Source organism: Pinus tabuliformis, chromosome 1_1, assembly GCF_031772625.1.
Source record: "Pinus tabuliformis cultivar Carrire ecotype Pingquan chromosome 1_1, CPIR1, whole genome shotgun sequence".
In the NCBI taxonomy this organism is placed as follows: Eukaryota; Viridiplantae; Streptophyta; class Pinopsida; order Pinales; family Pinaceae; genus Pinus; species Pinus tabuliformis.
Window position 1 is genome coordinate 35,419,036 of NC_142297.1, and position 23,200 is coordinate 35,442,235.

At 41.7% G+C, this 23,200-nt stretch overlaps 2 protein-coding genes across 2 annotated transcripts in view; one reads left to right on the plus strand and one right to left on the minus strand.

Moving 5' to 3' along the window:
• The window catches only part of LOC149211464 (Tetratricopeptide repeat (TPR)-like superfamily protein), a 145,298-nt gene that overhangs the window by 111,041 nt on the left and 11,057 nt on the right, over nucleotides 1-23,200 (plus strand). The window lies entirely within an intron of this gene.
• On the minus strand, nucleotides 1,538-3,478 carry LOC149211465 (uncharacterized). Its single transcript, XM_089390447.1, has 2 exons — nucleotides 2,577-3,478; nucleotides 1,538-2,466 (listed from the first exon to the last, which is right to left on the minus strand). Exons 1-2 carry the CDS (start codon nucleotides 3,379-3,381, stop codon nucleotides 1,871-1,873), a joined length of 1,401 nt encoding a protein of 466 aa, XP_089246573.1. The 5' UTR covers nucleotides 3,382-3,478; the 3' UTR covers nucleotides 1,538-1,870.

The following is a 23,200-nucleotide window of genomic DNA, read 5'->3' on the forward strand; positions in this document are numbered from 1 at the left end:
TGCTGTCCTATTTACTTTGTTGCACTAGTTAGCAGCTGTCCCACTTGTGCCGTTGCTGCACAATTGTCATAGCTGTCCAATGTCATTGGGCTGTCCTATCAAAGTTGCCGTCCCAACATGCTGCTGTCCCATTGTCCTATTTGTTAGTGACATTGCAGCTCTTATGTGGCAGAATCCAACATCTTTGTACTGCTGTTCATGGACAAAATTCGATCACTGGTTAGGGCGCCCTCTTGTAACCTAAAACAGTGCAACGATCAACCCATAACTTACCTTGAATTATGCGGCCTCCCTTTCTTTACAAGGTAGGTGACCTCGCTGGTTGAGGAGACAACTACAACTCCATGTAGAGGGTTGTTTTGACCATCAAAACAATACTTACAGGCCTGTGGCTTTCACACGGACCTTGCTGCCTTTCAAGTGGTCACAAGGGTGACCTTAATGTCCCTTCTTCTTCGCTGAAGTAGGCCTTGGATTGCTGCCTTCTAGCCCAGCTCCTAAGCCCTCCTAATAGCAGCTCAGTCCTCCAAAAGACCCATGACTTTGCTGCGGCTAGGACCTATTAGGGCAACGATATCCTTATCTTGAATGTGGCTAGGTTACCCTCGAGATAGCATAGGTTAGGGCTGCCTTAGGATAGTGTTAGGGCTTCCTTCCATCTGCGTCTAGGGCTGCCTTGTATCTGCGTCTAGGGCAACATCTTTTCCTCCAACGTCTAGGGCTTCCACTAAAACCCAAGACAAGTGGAGAGAAATCAAGATAGAAGTGTGTGTGAGAAATGACTCTCAAGTCATCTCCTTTTATACTGAAACGTTGAGCACATGTGGGGTTTATTTGGTTGCTGGCCGACTTTGACGAATTGTCTTATAACACAAATAAATTCATAACTCCATGAATACTTTTATGAATTGGATGATCTTTAGATCAATCCTACACCTCTCAATTAGAGGGATCCAAGAAAAATATCAGCTGCCATAAATAAGATGACCCACATGGAGTTTGGCCCTAGTTGCCAATTTTAACATTCCCTCTCAACTAGGGAGAACTCCATCCGCTGATCCATATGTCTGACTGTACTATCTCTGCCATCAGTGCCCTGCACTGCTCTGCTGAACCATGAAGAAGAAGAATTGTTTGAGAATGTCTCATACCATTCTCTACTGGCCTAAAGTCAGTTTTATTGATCCCAGATCAATATCACAAGAGAGCGTCTCAAACCACTCATACTGATCTTAAATCAGTTTCATTGATCCCAGATCAATGGAGGACATCCTAGCATAGGGAGTATGGTAGATACAACGATGCGTCCATCGATAGTACTACTATGGTCCCTAACCCCATTTCCCTGATCATTGGCCAGATGAGAGGTACTTCCCATGAGTCCCAGACTCCATGGGTAGGATGCCTCGACAGGAGACCCAGTCATCTTGTCATTAAGTCGCCTCGTGGTATCGCAGGGGAAGGCTGAGCCATTCACCCTATACCAGTGTTTTTAAAACCGGAACCGGTGACCGAACCGGTCCACCTAATGAACCGGTTTACCGACCGGAACCGGTCTAACCGGGACTGGTTTGGTCTAAACGAACCGGTTTTTAAAAAATACATTAAATAATTAATTTTTAATGAAACAAAACTATTTTTAAGATGTAAAACCATGATTCCAAGCCAATAGAGACAAAATATGCAAAGTTTGCTCATTTATATACCATGCAAAGGTGAATATATCAAAATGGCACCGAGTGCAATACATATCATCGACAAAATAGCAAAATACATAAGAAATGAGGCTCTAAATGGCCTATAAAGTCCAAAAACAATGCTGCAAGCTATGAGGCCATTGGCCTACTACAAGTCTACAGTGTACACATGATCAATCATCAAGTCCATCACCACTACTAGACACATGATCATCATCAGGAGCTACATAGACATCATCTGGTTCAGAGTCTGAGGATGCCTCTGCCTCATCTGCAACATCAGTATCAATGCCACCAATGACAATAGAAGTGGACCTAATGGAAGCACGAGTCTGTCGACCTGCACGACTAGTGCCTTCCATTGGTTCCTTGCCTTTCCTTGATGCCGCTACTGATCCTGGTTCTGATGCCGCCACATAATCTGCCTCATCCTCCGCTAAAGCCATGTCGATATCAAAATCAGCCTCAAACACAGGATCTTCAGTCTCCTCCACCCATTCTGATGTTGGATCAATATCGTCCAACACAATGGGATCTAGATCAGGTGATTTGCTCATCATTTGGTTCCTCCTCAGTCGAAGGTTGTATTGCACAAAAACAAGATCATTTAACCGTTTTTGTTCCAAACGGTTTCTCTTCTTCGTGTGTATGCGCTCAAAAACAGACCAATTGCGCTCACAACCTGAAGCACTGCAAGTTTGACTGAGGACTCTAATTGCAAACCTTTGCAATTGAGGACACTGGCCACCAAATGACTCCCACCAATGTGCTGCAAAGAAAAAGACAATAATTAGTAACTTAGTTTATAATTTGAATTGTAAAGAACGTAAACAATTTTAACTTGAAATGAAAAACAAAATGGAAATTGGAATTGCTTACCTGGTTGGTCCACATCTCTTGCCATCTTTGCCAAGTTTTTGCCAAAAGTACCACTTGCTTGATTGAAAATAGTAAGCTGTCTATGTATATCCAACTGGTCTACATGGTTAGGGACCATGCGCTCCAAGCAATCAATCAATCCAGCTCTGACCTCCCCATCATGCTGATCTCCTAGCCGATTTTTATAGTGATACCTTGGGTTCAAAAAATACCCGGCTGCATGTATAGGACGATGGAGTTGATTGTTCCATCTGTTATCAATGATCTCCCATATACGGCCATATTTAGCTAACCTGTCATTGTAAGCTGCCCGTATCTGCTCCTTTGCCTGATCCATAGCTTCATAAATGTAGCCCATGGCCAATCTTTCCCCATCCACCAACCTTAGCACCTTAACAAGGGGCTCGGTAATTTTCACAAGCTCTACAGACCTTTTCCAAAAATAAGTGTCTAACACTTTCTTTTTGGTGTCTTTTCCATCTGGTCTACGAGCCCACCGAGATTCAGACCATTCATCAGAGGAAAACATTTTCTGCAAGTTTCTATGTTGACCATTGAGACATTGCAACGTGAGGAAGTGAGTTGCAAATCTCGTAATTGCAGGCCTAACAAGCTCTTTGCCTCCAGTGTGTTTCCTCATTAGGCTCAATACCCATGAGTGGTTGTAAATGTATTTTGTAATGCACTTGGCATGCTCTACAGTGTTTTTTACCCACTCCACCTTGCCTATATCCTCAAGCATGAGGTCTATGCAATGTGCAGCACATGGAGTCCAAAATATGGTCTTATATTTGGCCTCAAGCATCTTTCCAGCAAGAACATAGTTTGAGGCATTATCAGTGATGACCTACACAACATGCTGCTCCCCAACTTCCTGAATAATGTTATCCAAAAGCTCAAATAGAAGGCTTGCATCCTTTACCCTATCAGATGCATCAACTGATTTCAAAAACATGGTTCCTTGAGGGCAAGAAACAAGGAAATTAATGATAATGCGGTTCTTTCCATCGGTCCATCCATCTGACATAATGGAACAACCTGTTTTGACCCATGACTCTTTAAACTCAACCAAATACTCATCAATGGAAGATATCTCTTTTTGCAAAAGAGCTCCCCTCAAGTCATGCATACTAGGGCCTTTGAAGCCCTTTCCTGCAGCTATAACAGAGTCCCACATAGCTTGGTAATAAGGTGAGCGAGCAGCATTAAATGGGATATCTGAATCATACCACCATCTAGCAATGTATTGGTGAGAAGTTTCTTTGCATTGTTTTTTCCAATGCTGATCCAAAGTGGGTTGAGAACTTGGCTGGGAGGAAGTGGGATTAGATTTAGAAGAGGCAATGGTGGCAGAAGATGAGAAATAACTTTGGATGTTTGGTCTCTTTGTTCCTTTTGATGGTTGGCCAACTCCAACAGAAGGATGAACATAGTGAAAGGGGTCATTGGTGGAAGGGATAGAAGTGGAGTCTTGAATCTCATAATCATCATACCCACTCTGTTTCAAAACATTCATGGTTTCCATTAATTCCCTCTTCCTTGCAATTTCATCTTGGATGGCCTTCTCCCTAGCCTTCTCCTCATAAAATTTTTCAAGCTTGGCAATGTATTCTGCCCTAATAGGACCTAACAGTTCTTTTGGTGCATCACATGGCTTTACTTGGCCTCTTACCCCAGCCAAGTGTTGTTTCAACCTAAGAATACCCCCACCTCCAATAGATTTATGGCATAATTTGCATATCATTTTTCCCTCAATTACATCACAATGAACCCATGCACTGTCCTTTCCTTTTGGAGCCATGTTTGCTTGAAATAATAACAATTTGCAAATAAATCTGCCATTTAAAAAAAAAATTGCAGCTAAGGAACATGGAAAACCAATGATAAATGTAGGAAAAAAATGCACATGCAAGCTACAAAATTTGATAGCATAGAGCTAGAGAGTTCATAGGCTTAGCATAGATGATAGATCATTGAAGTGAGAAGTTTATAGCACAAAAAAAATAATTCATGGACAGCAGACTCAAATGAGGAATTATCAAGTGCAAATCCTTACCTGGAAATGCAAAGTAGCTCCCTTAGCCTCCTCTTGATGATGGCAACTCCACTGACAGCTACACACTATCTCCAAAATAGCTCCAACTCCAACTCCAAGATGACTACTTCAGCAAAAACTCCACACTCTCCAAGCTCACAAACAAACTCACAAACACTCACAAACACTCCAAATCAGTTGTGTGAGACAAATGAGAGTGAGAGGGGTGTCTTATAGCAAGTGTGAGGGTGTTTTTGGAGGGAAAATACCTTTCCCTCACCCCCAAAACCCCTAAACCGCCCTCATTTCCAAAACCGCTGCGCTTTTTTGCTTTAACCGGCGGCCTGTCCATAAACCGGCCGATTCCGCCCTAAACCGGCCAGTTTTTACCGGTTAGGGCCTTTTTTTGGGCACGAGGGGGTCTAAACCGGGTTAGAAGGGCCGGTTCGGACCGGCTAGGCTTCCAACCGGCCGGTTAGGCCGGTAACCGGTTTTTTCCACCGGTTTTTAAAACTATGCCCTATACACGACGCACCATCAGGGGAGGGTGAGTCGCCCTATGGTCGCTTGTTGCTCCAAGCAGTTCCCCAAGCCCCTCGGAGCTGCCAGAGCTCAATGCATGCATCATGCAGGTCCTTTATAAGGTCTCTCAACGACTCCAAGTCGTTCAGGAAAGTCGCAAATTTGACCTTTCCCCGGGGCTTTGACAGAATGTCTGTGACCTGTACATCAGTCTTAATGCGATAGAGCCTCCTCGCTCATCGACATACCATATGCCAGATATAAGGTAGTATTTGATGTCTATATGCTGGAGCAATCATAGAATACGGGATTCCTCAACAATCGAATCCCCCCCTGGTTGACACAGAGGATCCTGGTGGTATCCATCATGTGTACAAACAGCTTGTTGAAGAGCTTCCACAACCAGGCAGCTTCACACGAGATCATACTCGTAGCTATGTATTCTGTCTCAGCGGTGCTTATAGCAACCGACTTTTGCTTCCTGCTCATCCAGGATATCGAACAGAACCTGAAGAGAACCAACACTTGGAAGTGCTCTTGCGATTCTCCACATTGCCTGCCCAGTCAGTGTTCGAATAATCATGTAGCTTCACATTTCCGGTAGTGTATCTCAATCCATGAGAGATTGTGCCCTGAAGATATCTCAAAAAATTCTTGGCACCAATCCAGTGAGGCTCAACCATATATGAGCTCATCATGCTAACTGCAAAACATATATCCGGACGGGAGTTCACCAAGAACATCAATGCTAGTATGAGTTTGTGAAACTCAGAGGCATTTCCCAAATCAGGTTCAGTATCCCTGCCACATAACTTCTGAAAGTTAAGCTCCATCGAGGTAGTTGCGGGCTTGCTGTTCACCATCCCAAATCTGGAATCTAAGTCCCTCTTACTTCTGCAAATGAGAGGGTCTGCGCCTGACATAAATTGGTCGTCCTCAGAAGGTGCCGGTATGAGAGGTCTATCATCCACAACCTTCGAGCAATAGTTTGGATCGACTTCATTGCTAGTGAGTCTCAGCTTCATCAGACAACTATCAATCCTCTCATACTATGCCTGGGGTGTTTTGCTTCCACCTGCATACATGAGATTATCGATTATGAATCTCAGACCCCTCGGGTTGTTCCAAACCTGTGGACTTGCTACATGAGGGGAATGGTCCCCTTGTAAGATTTTCCTTCAGCACATCTCAGACATGTACCTTCATGCTCCTTTTGAATTCAAGCATTCCTGTCATCATCTGACTCACATCGGGTAGGGTCCCATGATAAGTAGACCTTTGGTGCTATAGATGAGATGTGACAACTGACATGATCCCCAATGGACCTCTTGCAACTTGATACAACCCTGAACTCAAAAGCATCTGTGAAAAATTCCATTTTCAAATACGTACCTTTCCATCGATGAATGCCACCCTGAAACCTTTGACTTCCATTTCCGAAATGGTCACCAGGTTCTTCTTGCGATCAGGTACACAAAAGAGATTCTTGTAAATGAATCGAGTTACCCTCATTCAATTGAGGGGTAACATTCCCTACACCCTTTCCGGGATAGGTGGCATCGGCTCCAAGTATAATCCCACGATTGTTTCCATCTCTACTAAATTAGAGAGAGCACCCTCCTATCCGATGAAGTGCCTTGAAGCACTACAATCAATAAGCTAGATTCCCAAAGAATCTGAAGGAGAGGGCCAATACAAGATAACGCTTCTTTATCTTATCAGAAACAACATTTGATTCTTCATACCTGGGGTTCCTTTTTTTCTTGAAGAGTCGGCCGTTTCCTTGATGACCCGCATTACCTGTCATTCCCCTGATCATTGAAGATGTCCTTGGAATGATTGTTATCTTCATCAAGAGATGTGTCCCTGCCATTTAGACACTCCTTCACATAATGGCTAAACTTATTACAAACAAGGCATCTGTCTTTCTTTCCACCCTTAGATCCAGACTTCCCAATGAAGTGGTCTTTAGGTAGGCCATTAGAAACTTCCGCTGCGCCATTTTGATAATGTTCTCTGCTTCGACTTCACCCTTGGCGAATTTGAAGAGGGATGAGGAATCCATTGATCCTTTTGTCCTTTCCCAACTGTCTTCGGTGATTGCTCTTTCACTCTTGCTTGGGCATTGTCCTTACCTCAGCTCTGATACCATGTTAATTTTAGGTATGCTCTATGCTTAGAGCAATTTATTTCAATTTTCACAATTAGATCAATATCTTTTCTAGATTAGCAATCACATCAACATTAAAATAAACTGCAGATAGAACATAAACATAAATCATAGAAGACAAGCCAAGACAAAAGGACATAAGATGTGGTGCAAGCCAGGGACAAACCCCAATGTGGGGCAACCTTTGATAAATTCTTCTTTTATGTTCTTCAATAGTTCAGCAGAGAGGGAGAGAGATAGTACATTTACAACAGAAGTCAACACTTTGACTTATCAAGATAAGAGCATAGATCGTCTCTAAGAAGATGATACATGAGATCAGTTGAAGACATGTTGCTTCAACTGATTCTCCAAGGTGACTCCACCTATCATTTCGCTGCATCTTGTCATCATGCTGCACCTCACCGTGCTGCACCATGCTGCACCCATCATCACAATGATGGACCTCATGACCATGTTGTACACATCATACTACTGCACTTTATGCTACACTGCTGTGTCATGTATCATAACCATGTTGTTATACAACATGTCTCATGTGCTTGCAGCACCATGCTTGCCACTGCTATCCATGTTGTCCATGCTTTCCATGCTGCACTATGCTTGCCATGCTGTCCATGCTTCACCATGCTTGTTGTTGTCCATGCTTCACCATGCTTGTTGCTGTCCCATGTACCTTTGCTGCCATGTCACAACTGTCCCATGTATCTATACAAGACTATGTACCTTGTTGTCCTATTTACTTTGCTGCACTAGTTAGCAGCTGTCCCACTTGTGCCACTGTTGCACAATTTTCATAGTTGTCCTATGTCATTGGGCTGTCCCATCAAAGTTGCTGTCCCATTGTCCTATTTGTTAGTGACATTGCAACTCCTATGTGGCAGTATCCAACATCTCTGTACTGTTGTTCATGGACAGAATTCGATCACTGGTTAGGGCACCCTCCTGTAACCTACAACAGTCCAACGATCAGCCCATAACTCACCTTGAATTATGCGACCTCCCTTTCTTTACAAGGTAGGTGACCTCGCTGGTTGAGGAGACACCTAGAGCTCCATGTAGAGGGTTGTTTTGACCATCAAAACAATACTTACAGGCTTGCGGCTTTCATACGGACCTTGCTGCCACTTCAAGTGGTCACAAGGGTGACCTTAACGTCCCTTCTCCTTCGCTGAAGTAGGCCTTGGATTGCTGCCTTCTAGCCCGACTCCTAGGCCCTCCTAACAACAGCTCAGTCCTCCAAAAGGCCCATGACTTTGCTGCGGCTAGGACCTATTAGGGCAACGTATATCCTTATCTTGACTGCGGCTAGGACCTATTAGGGCAACGTCTATTGTTATCTTGACTGCGGCTAGGTTACCCTTGAGATAACATAGGTTCGGGCTGCCTTAGGATAGTGTTAGGTTGCCTTCCATCTGCATCTAGGGCTGCTTTCTATCTGAGTCTAGGGCATCATCTTTTCCTCCAAAATCTAGGGCTTCAACTCCTAGATTTCTCTTTCACTAAAACCCAAGACAAGTGGAGAGAAATCAAGATAGAAGTGTGTGTGAGAAATGACTCTCAAGTCATCTCCTTTTATACTAAAACATTGAGCACATGTGGGGTTTATTTGGTTGTTGGTTGACCTTGACGAATTGTCTTATAACTCAAATAAATTCATAACTCCATGAATACTTATTGTAATTGGATGATCTTTAGATCAATCCTACACCTCTCGATTAGAGGGATCCAAGAAAAATATCAATTGCCATAAATAAGATGACCCACATGGAGTTTGGCCCTAGTTGCCAATTTTAACAGGAGACTTGCGCTCCCGTAGCTCGGTATACATCTATTCGCTCCATTATATCGATTGTAGTAGAGATGGGTTGGAAGATCCACCAGATGGATGTGAAGACCGCATTTCTCAATGGCTTCATTCAGGAGGAGGTTTATATTGAGTAGCCGCAGGGCTTTGAGGTGCATGGGAAGGAGTGCCATGTATGCAGATTGAAAAAGGCACTATGGCCTGAAGCAAGCTCCTAGAGCTTGGTACTCTAGGATTGATACATACTTGCAGCAGTTGGGTTTCACAAAGAGTGAGGCTGATCCGAACCTATATTTCATTGTGGTGGGTGAGGAGCCTCTCATTCTGGTGTTTTATGTTGATGACTTGATCATCACTGGTGCAGAGAGACTCATTGAGGGCTGCAAGAGAGATCTTGCTTCAGAGTTTGAGATGAAGGATATCGGCTTGATGCATTATTTTCTGGGATTGGAGGTGTGGCAGGAGGAGGGGCATTTCTTTCTGGGACAAGGGAAGTACATTGTGGATATTCTTAGCAGATTTCACATGGAGGATTGCAAACCCATGTCTACACCTATGATCACTAATTGGAAGAAGCTTCACGCTTCTGATTCCAAGTTGGTGGATCCCACTCTATAAAAACAGTGGATTGGTTGTTTGATGTATTTGCTCAACACTCGACCATATATATGTTTTGTAGTTAACACTATGAGTCAGTTCATGTTTGAGCCCAGGAGAGTGCACTGGGTGGCTGCAAAACACATTCTTCATTACTTGCAGGGGACTGTGGATTTTGGTCTGGATTATAGACAGGGTGATGGAGTGAGACTGGTAGGGTACACGGATTCAGATTGGTAGGTTGGGTTCGGTAGTGGTGTCGTGGATCAGCCGGAAACAACAGTCAACTGCATTGAGCTCAGCTGAGGCAAAGTATATGGCTGTTAGTTTGGCTAGTTGTGAGGCCATATGGCTTCGCAAGATGTTGTTTGGTCTATTTGGTCAGGCATTAAGACCTTCAGTAATTTACTGTGATAATCAGAGTTGCATAAAACTCACAGAGAATCCAGTTTTTCATGACAGGTCAAAGCATATTGAGATCAAGTATCTCTTCATTAGAGATTATGTCCAAAATGACGCTGTCAAGCTTGAGTACATTTCGACAAATGAGCAGGTAGCCATTTTCACCAAAGCCTTACCATGGGGCAAGCGTATCTACTTCAGATACAAGATGGGAGTGTTGAGGAACACTTTCTTCGGTAAGAGGGAGTGTTAAAATTTGGGTAAGAGAGGACAAGTGGTTCCCTAAGGCTTTGATCTTTGGCCTAAGGAAAAGTGTCCAAATTTATTTTTTTTCTTTTCTTCTAAAGTGACTTTATAAGTCGTAAAGTCAATTTAATTTAAAAATGACTTTATAAGTGGTAAAGTTACATTTTAATTTAAACGTGACTTTATAGGTGGTAAAGTTACATTCTAATTTAAAGGTGACTTTATTAAAGTCAATGACGAATTAGAAAGTGAAAAAGTGACTATGGAAATAAAAGGCTAAGTGGGTTTTTATTTAAGTGAGTAAGTTAAAAAATAGAAAATGAGAATTAAATGCAAATTTATTTTCATCCCTAGATCTAAATGAATCTCAGCCATTAGATCTTAAGGTAACTCAAAAGGTCATTTAGAGAATAAAATGAGAAGAGAAGAAAATATCAATTCATTCTTTCATGAGCATTTGAGAGAAAGAGAAGAGAGAGCAAGGAGAAAATTTTTGAGCAGTGAGGAAGTGAAGGAGTGATCCGAATTGGATCCTAAAAAACTCTCTAAGTTTTCATAACTCTGTAAAGCTCATGCCAAAGTTTCTAAGTCTACAAAGGTCGAGCTTATCAGAAGTATCCTCGAACAGTGGTAAATTGTGAGCAGCACCGAGGACCCTCGGTCAAACGCGCAAATCGTTGGCCCATGGTAATGCGCGCTGTCACAAAATAGCAAAATGGGGAGCCTGTTGGAAGAACGGGGGAAGTTTCTAATATGCGATTAGCAACAAGTCACTAATTACATATCGCTGGGCAAACCCCTCAGTGAAGAAAAGGCCCCGAGCAACCCCGACCCGAAAGTCAGAAACCGTAAGGAATTCGCCGATTCCGTCAGAGGCGGGTCCCACGCAAAAACTAGCAGGATATCGGAAGGGCTTCGTGCAGTAAGTGGTTTCAACCGAGTCTCGCCCTATGCCACACAATGGGTGCCACGCGTCTAGCGGAAGAGAGAGAAAACCGCTCATATCGGACGGGTAAACGTCATGCAACTTACTCGCCTGATATGGACAAAGACCATAGGATCTGGAGGCTCCAGATCGATGGCGGACGAGCGATCTGACAGATGATCGGACCCAACAGGGTAAATAGATCGAATTCTATAAGGTTTGAAGTTCGACGTGAATGATGAGTTGGTAGAGGAATCATGTTCGCGGGCAATCTGGGAGTTAAACGGAAATAACAACCATTCGAATATTTCCAAGAGAACTGACACTCAGTTCGTTGAGAAACAGGGGGCCACGTCCCTGTGAGGCGTTACACAATGATGATGACGTAGAACAGAGGAATTCCAATGGATGAGAGGCAGGAGAACCAGAACGCCGGGAAGCAGAAACGAACAGTCAGAAAGCAGAATGGCTTTAAAGCCATGAACTGACCGAAGAAGTAGGGAAGAAGCAAGAGAGTTAGTTAAGGCAGAAAGCCGAGAGTAGAGAATAGAAGAAAGCCGAGCTAACCTGAAGGCAACATTGAGCCAGATAGAGCCAGAGAGTCTGTGAACTCCGAAGAAGGCTTGAGAGATTCAAGCGAACTCCTCTGTATATAGCCTGTCATGTATGAGTCTCAGATTGGGCTCATACCACTGTGACCAGTAGAGGTCGAATTTCAGTAAGGAGAGTTTGTGTACTCCAGAGACTTGAGGGATCCAAGTCCAATCCTACTGATTTACATCTGTTTAGTGAGACTCAAATTGAGCTCACCGTTGTAAAACTCTGCTTTGAGAACATAATAGAGAGGCCACCACTGAAGGCTGGACCATAAGACGTAGCCCAGGAGTGTTGGGTGAACTCCTTATTAAACTTGTTGTGTTTATATGTTTGTCTGTTATGTTTTCTCTAACTGCTTCAGTGTCTATGTATTTAGCAATCTTATCGATCCGTTGCATAAAGTAACATAGGCACACCCATGCACACGAGTCTGTAATACCTTTAATTCGTTGTCTTGGATAAATTCCAGATCAAGTGGTATCAGAGCTCAAAGTTTATTAAGGTTAGACAAGCTGGTGCTGGATTTATTGTTGAATGCTAACTAGATCAAAGCTTAAATTAGGAGAAGGAGAGTTGGTTGAAGCTAACCGAGAAATAGGAAGAGTCTATACTAGGAGGAAAATGTCGGAAGAAGAAGTTCCCCTAGAATCAGACCCTTAGTTCCTGGAAAGCTTCATGACCATGAGAGCCATGGTAGAAGAAATGTATTGAGAATTTAAGAAAAGGAAAGATGAAGATTCATCAAAACGAGATAAAGAAACAAAAAAATCTTTCTTCCATGACCATTCTAAAGGCAAAGGGAAAGAAGAAAAACTGCCCACTCCTCCTGAAAGTCCTGAAAATAAAAGAAAAGCATCCTTGATTAAATTAGATGTTAAATTTGATTTGCCTATTTATGATGGAGAGTTGAATGCAGAGAAGCTAGATAACTGGATCAGACAGATTGATGTGTATTGCAGAGTACAGAATATTGATTTAGACAGTAGCAAGATTTAGCTGGCCAGCCTACGCCTGGGAGGCACTGCCTTGGTATGGTGGGAAGGCAGGACACAAGCTGACTTGAAGAAACATGGTAAAATTCTCTCTGTCTGGGGTGAATTTGTTTTTGCAATCAAAAAACAATTTTATCCACTAGCCTATATGCAGCAAGCTATGATGCGCTGGCAAACTCTTCGCCAATTGAAAGGGCAAAGTGTACAAGGCTACACTCAAGAATTTAGGAAAAGAGCTTTGATTCTAGGAATTTTTTTAGACTCACCTGAAACTTTGTTGAAGTATATAGGTGGTCTACATAGCTATTTAAAGCACATAGATGAGGTATCTGTTCAGGCCACACATCTAAAAGCTAGAGGCAAGAATGTGACCCCAAAAGTTGGGGGATCATCCAAACCCACTACAAGCAAAAATAAGGAAAAGAGAAAACAGAAATGGAAAGAGAGGAAGACAAACATTGTACAAAAGATCAAACCTTCGTGTACTTAGTGCAAGAAGGATGGGCATGATGATGAACACTACTGGATTTTGCATCTGGCTCTAAAACCCAAGAAATTCGATGGCAAGAAGAAGAAGACTGCTGCGGCTATTCAAAAGGATTTGGGATCAGACTCAAGGGATGAAACAACGATTGCAACCATAGACATAAAAGGTAAGAATTCTGAAGCATCTACTAGTAATTTTGCACAATCCACTGATAATGAAGAAAATGAGAGGAAAAGACATGAGCTTTTTCATATTCGAGTTATTTCGAAGCATCAAAAGATTGATACTTTGTTTGATAGTGGCTCACAAGTAAACTTAATTTTTGAAGCAATTGTAAAGAAGCTGGGATTACTAACCACACCTCACAAGAAACCATATCCATTAGGTTGGTTATGTGATAAAGCACAGCTACAAGTGACTAGACAATATAAACTTAAGTTTTCGTTTGGGTCAACATTTGTACATGAGGTTGAGTTAGATATAATTCCTTTGGATATATGTGGAATTGTTTTAGGAAGTCCTTACTTGTATGATAGGAAAGCCATTTTCTATAGAGCTGAGAACAAGTATCTACTCGTTAAAGATGGAATCGAATATTTTGTAAGAGCTCATAAACTCAAAAATAATTATATTCTCATAAACTCAGGGTAGATGAAAAGAATTGTAAATTCATGCAAACAATTTTTACTGATGTTTGTAAAGGAAAAGAAACCTGATAAAACTAGTATATTTGAGGGCTATAATGCTAAACAGTGAGCTGAGTTAGAAAAAGTTGTTTCAGAATATGATATACTATTTCAAGAACCTAAAGGTTTGCCACCCAAAAAGGTAATAGTACATGATATTAATTTGTAGCAAGATGCTCCATTGCCTAACATTGGAATGTACAGGTTGTCCGCTTTAGAGAATGCAGAAATCAAGAAGCAGGTACAAGAGCTGCTCGAGAAAGGATTCATAAGGCCTAGCATATCACCATGTGGGTCTCCAATTGTCTTGGTGAGAAAGAAAGATGGCTCATGGAGAATGTGCATTGATTACCGAGCACTGAATAAAATAACGATCAAGAATCGTTATCCTCTTCCTCGCATAGATGATCTATTAGATCAGTTGAAAGAAGCTGTTTATTTTTCCAAATTAGACTTGCATAGTGGCTATCATCAGGTCAGAGTTGCAGAGCAAGATGCATGGAAGACTGCTTTCAAAACGAAGCAGGGATTGTATGAGTGGTTAGTGATGCCTTTTGGCTTAACTAATGCTCCTGCTACTTTCATGAGAGTAATGAATGATGTACTCAGACCTTTTATTGATGATTTTGTAATTGTATACTTGGATGATATTCTTGTATTTAGTAAAACATGGGAAGAACATTTGAAGCATGTAAAGCAGACATTAGATGTTTTGAAAAAAGAGAATTTGCATGTTAAGCTCTCAAAATGTGAATTTGGCAAAACATCTTTGAATTATTTGGGTCATATTGTAGGGGGTGGTGAATTGAAGATAGATCCCTCTAAAGTGGCAGTCATTGTTAACTGGCCTAAACCCAAATCTGCTATAGAAGTTAGGAGCTTCCTAGGAGCAACATAGTATTGGAGAAAGTTTATTGCTAACTTTTCCTTGATTGAAGCTCCCTTACATGCATTAACAGGATTGAATAAGGTGTTTCAGTAGGGAGGCAAACAGCAGAAAGCCTTCGACACCTTGAAAGAAAAGATTAGTACAGCACCAATACTAGCACTGCCCAATTTTCAAAGGCCATTTGAAATTGAAACGGATGCAAGTGATTATGCCATGGGAGCAATGTTGATGCAGCACGGTAAACCCATATGTTATCATTCTGAGACATTTAATTCTGCAGTAGTAAATTATCCCACATATGATAAGGAATTGTATGCATTAGTACAGTGTGAAAAAGTGGAAACATTATTTAATGGGCAGAGAGAGTTATACATACTGACCATCAACCACTTCATTATTTGCACTCACAAACTAAGTTGCAGCAATCAAGTCACTATAGGTGGATGGGTTTTCTACAACAGTTTCATCTTGTTATCAGATATAAAAAGGGCATACACAATAAAGTTGCAGATATGTTGTCTAGACCAATCACAAATGCATCTACTATACTTAAGCATAATTCAGTATTGCATGAAAGCTACATTGAACAGTATGCTCAAGATATAGATTTTAAAGATGTATATGCAACTTTAAGTCGTGGCAAACAAGTAGAAGAATTGGATTATCACATAAAGGACCAACTCTTGTATCATTTTGGAAAGTTATGCATTCCACAAACTGAAAGAGTAAAGATAATTCGAGAAGCACACACTTCTCTAATATCAGGTCACTTTGGGGTAAGTAAAACAGTTGCACAGTTGCAAAGATTTTGTTATTAGCCAAAAATGAACGAAACCGTTTCTAGATATGTAAGAGGGTGTACCATGTGTGCTAAAAGCAAACCCAACAATAGAAAACTAGGCTTGTACACTCCACTGCCAGTACCCTCTCATCTTTGGGAAAGTGTTTCCATGGACTTTGTTGGAGGACTGCCTAAATCTAAGAAAGGTCATGACTATTTATATGTTGTTGTGAATAGGTTCAACAAAATGTGTATTTTAATACCTTGTGACAAACAGATTACAACTGAACAAACTGCCAAGTTGTTCTTTCAACATGTATGGGTTCATTTTGGATTACCCACTTCCATTATATTTGATCGAGATTCTCGGTTTGTTGGGAAATTTTGGTAGAGTCTGTGGGAATTCATGGACACCAGATTAAAGAAGAGCACAGCTTTTCATCTGCAAATAGATGGCTAGACAGAAGTGGTCAACAGGACAGTAATCCAGTTGCTCAGAGGCTATTGCAGCAAGCATCCCAAGCTTCGGGATGAACATTTGTGTTATGTGCAGCATGCTTACAACCGAGCTAAACATTCTTCTACACAAAGATCTCCTTTTGAGACCTGTTTTGGTTTCACACCAAGGTCTCCCTTGGATTTTGTCTTTGGTAAAGACATAGCAATTGATGGACACAATGATGTGGACAAGGCAACCAAGTTCATTGAACAAATCCAAGAGATTCACCGGGCAGTACAGGAACAGCGAGAAAAGAGCCAAGCCAAATACAAGGCAAGGCATGATAAGCATCGGATTGAGCATAGTTTCCAAGTTGGTGATCAAGTTTGGCTGTATATCAGCAAGGAGAGAATGCAAGGTGAAGGTAAGAAGCTAAAACCAATAAGGTATGGACCTTTCAAGATACTTGAGAAAATTGGTGAGAATGCTTTTCGCCTTGATTTACCAGCTTAAATGCACATCTACTCAGTTGTTAATGCAGACTGCTTGAGATTATTTGAACCTTCGTTAATTGAAGATCCCGAAGAGCAGAGTCAATTGCCTTCTGTTGATGATCTGTTACCTGAATATCTCAATGAGTTGCAGGAAGACAGTCCTGGACAGGAAGGTGAGAACGACTCGCAGAGGGGATGTTGAGTACCTGAGGATTGGACTCAAAGGTTCAAAAGCAAGCAGTGTCCGATGGGTAGAAATTGAGCAGGCGAGGAAACAGTATCCTCATTTGATTGGTGCTTAAAAACCAACTTTTGGTGGTTCAAAAGATTTTTCAGTGGGAAGGCCGTGATCCGAATTGGATCCTAAAGAACTCTCTAAGTTTTCATAACTCTGTAAAACTCATGCCAAAGTTTCTAAGTCTACAAAGGTCGAGCTTATCAGAAGTATCCTTGAACAGTTGTAAATTGTGAGCAACGCTGAGCAACGAGGACCCTCGATCAAGTGCGCAAATCGTTGGCCCATGGTAACGCGCGCTGTCACAAAACAGCAAAACGGGGAGCCTGTTGGAAGAACGGGGGAAGTTTCTAATCGCATAACAAGTCGCTAATCACATATCGCCGGGCAAAACCCTTGGTGAAGAAAAGGCCCCGAGCGACCCCAACCTGAAAGTCAAAAACTGCACGGAATTCGCCGATTCCGTCAGAGGCGGGTCCTACGCAAAAACCGGCAGGATATTGGAAGGGCTTCGAGCGGTAAGCGGTTTCAACCGAGTCCTGCGCGATGCCACACAACGGGTGCCACGCGTCTGGTGGAAGAGAGAGAAAACCGCTCACATCTGACGGGTAAACATCATGCAACTTACCCGCCCGATATGGACGGAGACCGTAGGATCTGGAGGCTCCAGATCAACGGCGGACGAGCGATCCGACGGATGACCGGACCCAACAGGGTAAATAGACCGAATTGTATAAGGTTTGAAGTTCGGCGTGAATGATGAGTTGGTAGAGGAATCATGTTCGCAGGCAATCGAGGAGTTAAACGGAAATAACGACCATTCAAATATTTCCAAGAGAACTGACACTCAGTGCGTTGAGAAACAGGTGGTCACCTCCCTGTGAGGCGTTACACAGTGATGATGACGCAGAACAGAGGAATTCTGACGGATGAGAGGTAGGAGAACCAGAATGCTGGGAAGCGGAAACGAACAATTAGAAAGTAGAATGGCTTTAAAGCCATGAACTGACCGAAGAAGCAGGGAAGAAGCAAGAGAGTTAGTTAAGGCAGGAAGCCGAGAGCAGAGAACAGAAGAACGCCAAGCTGACCTGAGGGCAACATCGAGCCAGACAGAGCTAGAGAGAGTCAGAGAGTCTATGAACTCCAGAGAAGGCTTGAGAGATTCAAGCGAACTCCTCTGTATATAGCCTGTCATGTATGAGTCTCAAATTGGGCTCATACGACTGTGACCAGTAGAGGTCAAATTTTAGTAAGGAGAGTCTGTGTACTCCAGAGACTTGGGGGATCCAAGTCCAATCCTACTGATTTATATCTGTTTAGTGAGATTCAAATTGAGCTCACCGTTGTAAAACTTTGCTTTGAAAACATAATAGAGAGGCCACCACTGAAGGCTGGAGTAGGAGACGTAGCTCAGGAGTGTTGGGTGAACTCCTTATTAAACTTGTTGTGTTTATATGTTTGTCTGTTATGTTTTCTCTAACTGCTTCAGTGTCTATGTATTTCACAATCTTATCGATCTGTTGCATAAAGTAACATAGGCACACCCATGCACGCGAGTCTGTAATACCTTTAATTCTTTGTCTTCGATAAATTGCAGATCAAGGAGAGCACCAAGAAGACATTTCAACAAATTTGGGCAACAACGTTTATTGGCATGCATCCCAAGGAAAAATCATATAGTAGGAGAAAGGCACGGATATTGAGGAAGAGGGACAACAACAAGGGCAGAAATTTCAAGGCAGCTGTACTGCTGAAATCCGCACGGTTTGTACAGGTTGTACTACAAGTTATGGGCACATTTTTCAACGCAGGCCGTATTGCATTTAACGCTGTTTTATTGCTGTAAAATTTCTATTTTTGGCTATTTGCTGATTGACATGATTTTCGAGGTGGAGTTCAAGCACAAAAATCGAGATAAGTTGTAATTTGTGGATGCTGGAATTTTTACTGTGTATTTCAGTTTCTCTGTAAAAGCTTTTTCAGAAGTAAAGAAGAGCTCTCAAACTGGTTTTCCCCAAGAGTTGTAGGGGGTTTTTTAAGGATCACATAAACCAAAAATCACTGTGTTATTTTCTGTGTGTGGCTGTCATAATTTTGCTGTGTTCTATTTCTGCAATTTCAGTGATTGTAAAATCTCTAAATTTGTGTTTTCAGAAAATATTGTCATTTCCAGAATTTAGAATTTTTATCATGTTTGGATTTAAAACTAAATGCATGGAGTGATAAGGAAAATTGATAACCGGAGTGGGGGTTGAAATTTCTTCAAAGGAGCCTTGGTAATAACAAAAGAAGAAAATGTTGTTACATTGTATTTATGCACTGGTATTTCTAATTTTGTTAATGCTTTACCTCTACAGGAGTAGAAACAACATTGTGGCATCATAGGCTCGGACACATGAGTGAGAAGGGGATGCAGTTTCTTCACTCAAGAAATTTGTTGCCAGGTTTGAAGCATGTTGATTTAGAATTTTGTGAGAATTGTGTTTATGGAAAACAAAAGAGAGTCAGATTCCTCAGAGTTGGGAAAGAAAAGAAGAGTGAAAAATTAGAGCTTGTGCATACAAATGTATAGGGACTTACTCAAATATCATCTCTCGGTGGCTCTCGCTATTATGTTACTTTTATTGATGATGCAACCAGAAAAACCTGGATTTTTTGTATTCGAAATAACTTTGATGTATTTGATACTTTCAAGAAATGGAAAGCTTTGGTTGAGAATGAGACAGGAAAAAGGTTGAAGTGTCTCAGATCAGACAATGGAGGAGAATATTGCAGCAAAGAGTTTGATAAGCACTGTTCAGAGCATGGAATTCACAGAGAGAAGATAGTTCCGGGAACACCACAAGAAAATGGTGTGTCAGAAATGATGAACATGACAATCATGGAGCATGCAAGGTGCATCAGATTGCATGCAGGATTGCCTTTACAATTTTGGGCAGATGCTGTAGATATTGTTGTTAATCTAATAAACCAAAGGCCTTCAAGTTCCTTGGATGGTGGTATTCCAGAGGAGGCATGGACATGAAAAAAATGTAAACTACTTATTTTTAAAGACTTTTTGGTTGTGAAGCCTTTGCCTACATTAATAAAGAAAATAGAACAAAGCTTGAGGCAAAATCAAAGAAATGTACCTTTATTGAATATGGTGTTAATGATTTTGGTTATCGCTTTTATGATTATGAAAAACACAAAATCATTAGGAGCAGAGATGACATATTCAATGAAAAGGTTTTGTATAAGGATCATATGCAGGAAAAAGAAAACGTAGAATACACAGTGCTTGATGAGATCAGAGAAAAAATAAAGGTGCCTGAGAATTATAATGATCAACAACCAGAACAACAATAACAACCACAACAGCAACAAGCACCTCAAACACTTGAAAGTGGTGTTAGAAGATCTACCAGGATAAGTAGACTCTCTGAATGATACTTTCGTTCATTATATTATGTATTGTTCACTGATTCTGATGACTCAGAATGTTATGAAGAAGTAGTGCAGGGAGAAACCAGGAAGAAGTGGGAGCTAACAATGAAAGAAGAGATGGACTCCTTGGTACATAACCAAACTTGGGACTTAGTCAGGTTGCTTGCAGGTAAAACAGCATTGCAGAATAAATGGGTTTACAAGTTGAAGGAAGAAGATGGAGGTAGAAAAATGTATAAGGCTAGACTTGTGGTGAAGGGGTTTGCACAGAAAAAGGTATAGATTTTGATGAGATATTTTCGCCTGTTGTTAAAATGACTTCAATCAGAATTATTTTAAGTCTAGTAGCAGCAAAAGATTTGCGTCTTGAGCAATTAGATGTAAAGACAACCTTTCTCCATGGGGATTTGGAGGAAGAGGCTTATATGCAACAACCACAAGGATATAAGGTCAAAGGGAAGGAGAAACCAGTGTGCAGGTTGAAGAAGAGCTTGTATGGCTTAAAAAAGGCTCTAAGGCAGTGGTATCTAAAATTTCATAGGTTTATGTCTGAACAAGGTTATACTAAATGTCACTCTGATCATTGTGTTTATCTCAAAAGGAAAAATGATGACAACTATATTATATTGTTATTGTATGTAGACGATATGCTTGTTGCAGGTTCTAACATGCAAGAAATAAATGTGCTCAAAGGAAAATTGACAAATTCATTTGCAATGAAGGATTTGGGTGCTGCACTGCAAATCCTTGGTATGAGAATAACTAGAGACAAGAAAAATCACAAATTAACATTGTCTCAGAGTGAGTACATACAAAAGGTGTTGAAAAGATTTAATATGCAAAATGCAAAACCAGTTACTACACCTTTGGCTAGCCATTTCAAATTAAGGAGATGTGTCCCAAGGCTTAGGAAGAGATGGCTTATATGTCTAAAGTTCCATATGCATCAGCAGTCAAAAGCTTAATGTATGCAATGGTCTGCATAAGGCTCGATATTGCACTTGCAGTGGGAGTTGTAAGTAGGTACATGAACAATCCAGGAAAGGAACATTGGATAGCAGTGAAGTGGATTCTTAAGTATTTGAGAGGTACCACAAATCAAACATTATGCTTTGGTGGTTCAAACATTGCTCTACAGGGATATGTTGATGCAGATATGGCAGGTGATAGAGATAACAGGAATAGCACCACATGGTATTTGTTCACTGTAGGTGGAACCAATAGATAAATTAAAAAAGATAAAAAAAGAATTAAAATCACCTGGTAGAAGCCAAGAAAAAAAAAGTAAAAGAAAAAACAAAACGGATACAAAATCTCATACCAAGTATATTTAAAACTTTTTACGTGGAGAAGCCCGTGGTTTTAAAAACAACCCATGGTATTTTAAAAAGTTAAAAAAAAACAAAAACAAAAGGAATACGTTTTACTTTTTACGTGGAGAACATTTTAACAGAGGTTTTAGAAACAACCCATGGTAATAGCCCATGGTATTTTAACATCGTGAACGTGTCATATGAAAAGACGTGACCTTTATATTTATTAAGGGGGTGACATTAAAAATTTATCAAGAAAGTATTTATATATATATATATATATATATAAAAGGGAGATAAAAGAAGTTACAAAAAAAAATAAATCCCATACAAAGTTTTTTTTTTTTCTCGATAAAACTATACTATTCTATTATATACAGGAACAGGAAAAACATTTACAGTCACTGAGTCATTTTGCCAAAGGCCACAGATGGCGCTTTGGACTGAAAGTTATCAGATAGAGCAGCCCACGCAGGGGCACCGCGACTGAGCAAAATCGCCCACGCAGGGGCTTTAAACCACATAAGTGCTACCAGTTCATAATTAACAACCCAACCCGCACAGGGGCTCAAAAAAACCTTCATCAAGATCCCACGCAGGGGCATCAAAAAACCTTCATCAAGATCCCTTTCGAACCAAACAAACATAGCAAGAGCATACAGTAGGCCAACATAACAAACACAGAAAATCAAAGAAGGACCTGAGCAGCGCCTGAGCGAGTGATGCTGAGCGAATGGACGCTAATCGTCCGGCTTCTCCTCGACGATCCTGCACCAGCCATATTCTTCCATTTCCTCTGCCGTAGGGAAAGAATCCATGTTGTTCTTGTCCCCCGTGGGTGAAAACACTGCCTGAGTCTAAGGTGGGTTGGCGGCATGCTCTGGAGCAGCCTCTGGTGTCTCCTCGACGTCCTTTGAGCTCCCGGCTTGGTGCATCCCCTTGCTGGGGTGTTCCTCGCCATCATCCTGAGGTTCTTCAAGGAAGAGGACCGAGACGTGGGCGTTGATACGAGATTTTTCCTGGGAGCTGCTGAAGGAGAAGATGGCAGTACCAAAAGCAGGCAGAGGTGCCGAGTCAGAATCTGGGCTTCTGGAGTCCATGAATTGGCTTGATTGGAGGGGGTTGGCTTCAGCAATTCGATGGCAAAGGCATCGACAGCAGCGGGATTGGGGATTTTCAGTTGAAGGACGAGAAGACCCACCTCGGCCAGAGCCTCGACGGCTGAGCAGGCGCTGTCGAGGCCTGACCATCTTTGCAAAAGTACCAGGGGGATAGAACAAAGCAGAATAGGAGGAATTGAAACACCACCCAACCAACCTTTCAAACTTGATACATCGTTCAACTGACAGAGGGATGGCGAGAGCTGTTGCTCCGTAAACCATAGACCAGGCAGGAGCCTGAACACCAAACACCAGATTCTGAGCGTGAACCAGCACATTACAATCCGCCCCATCACCTTTCTTAAACTCTTCATCGCCTCCTCGAACCCTGAACGCCATAACTGCTCGCTGCAGTCGCACCTGAACCCCGGACAGAGCATTGAATTGTCGTCCATGAGAACCCACACATATATTCCTTGGC

Coding starts and splice junctions, on each gene's coding strand:
- LOC149211465 (XM_089390447.1), bottom strand. CDS start 3,381: ATGCTTGAGGCCAAATATAAGACCATATTTTGGACTCCATGTGCTGCA. Junction 2,467..2,576: donor AAGAGATGTGGACCAACCAG/GTAAGCAATTCC, acceptor TTTTCTTTGCAG/CACATTGGTGGGAGTCATTT.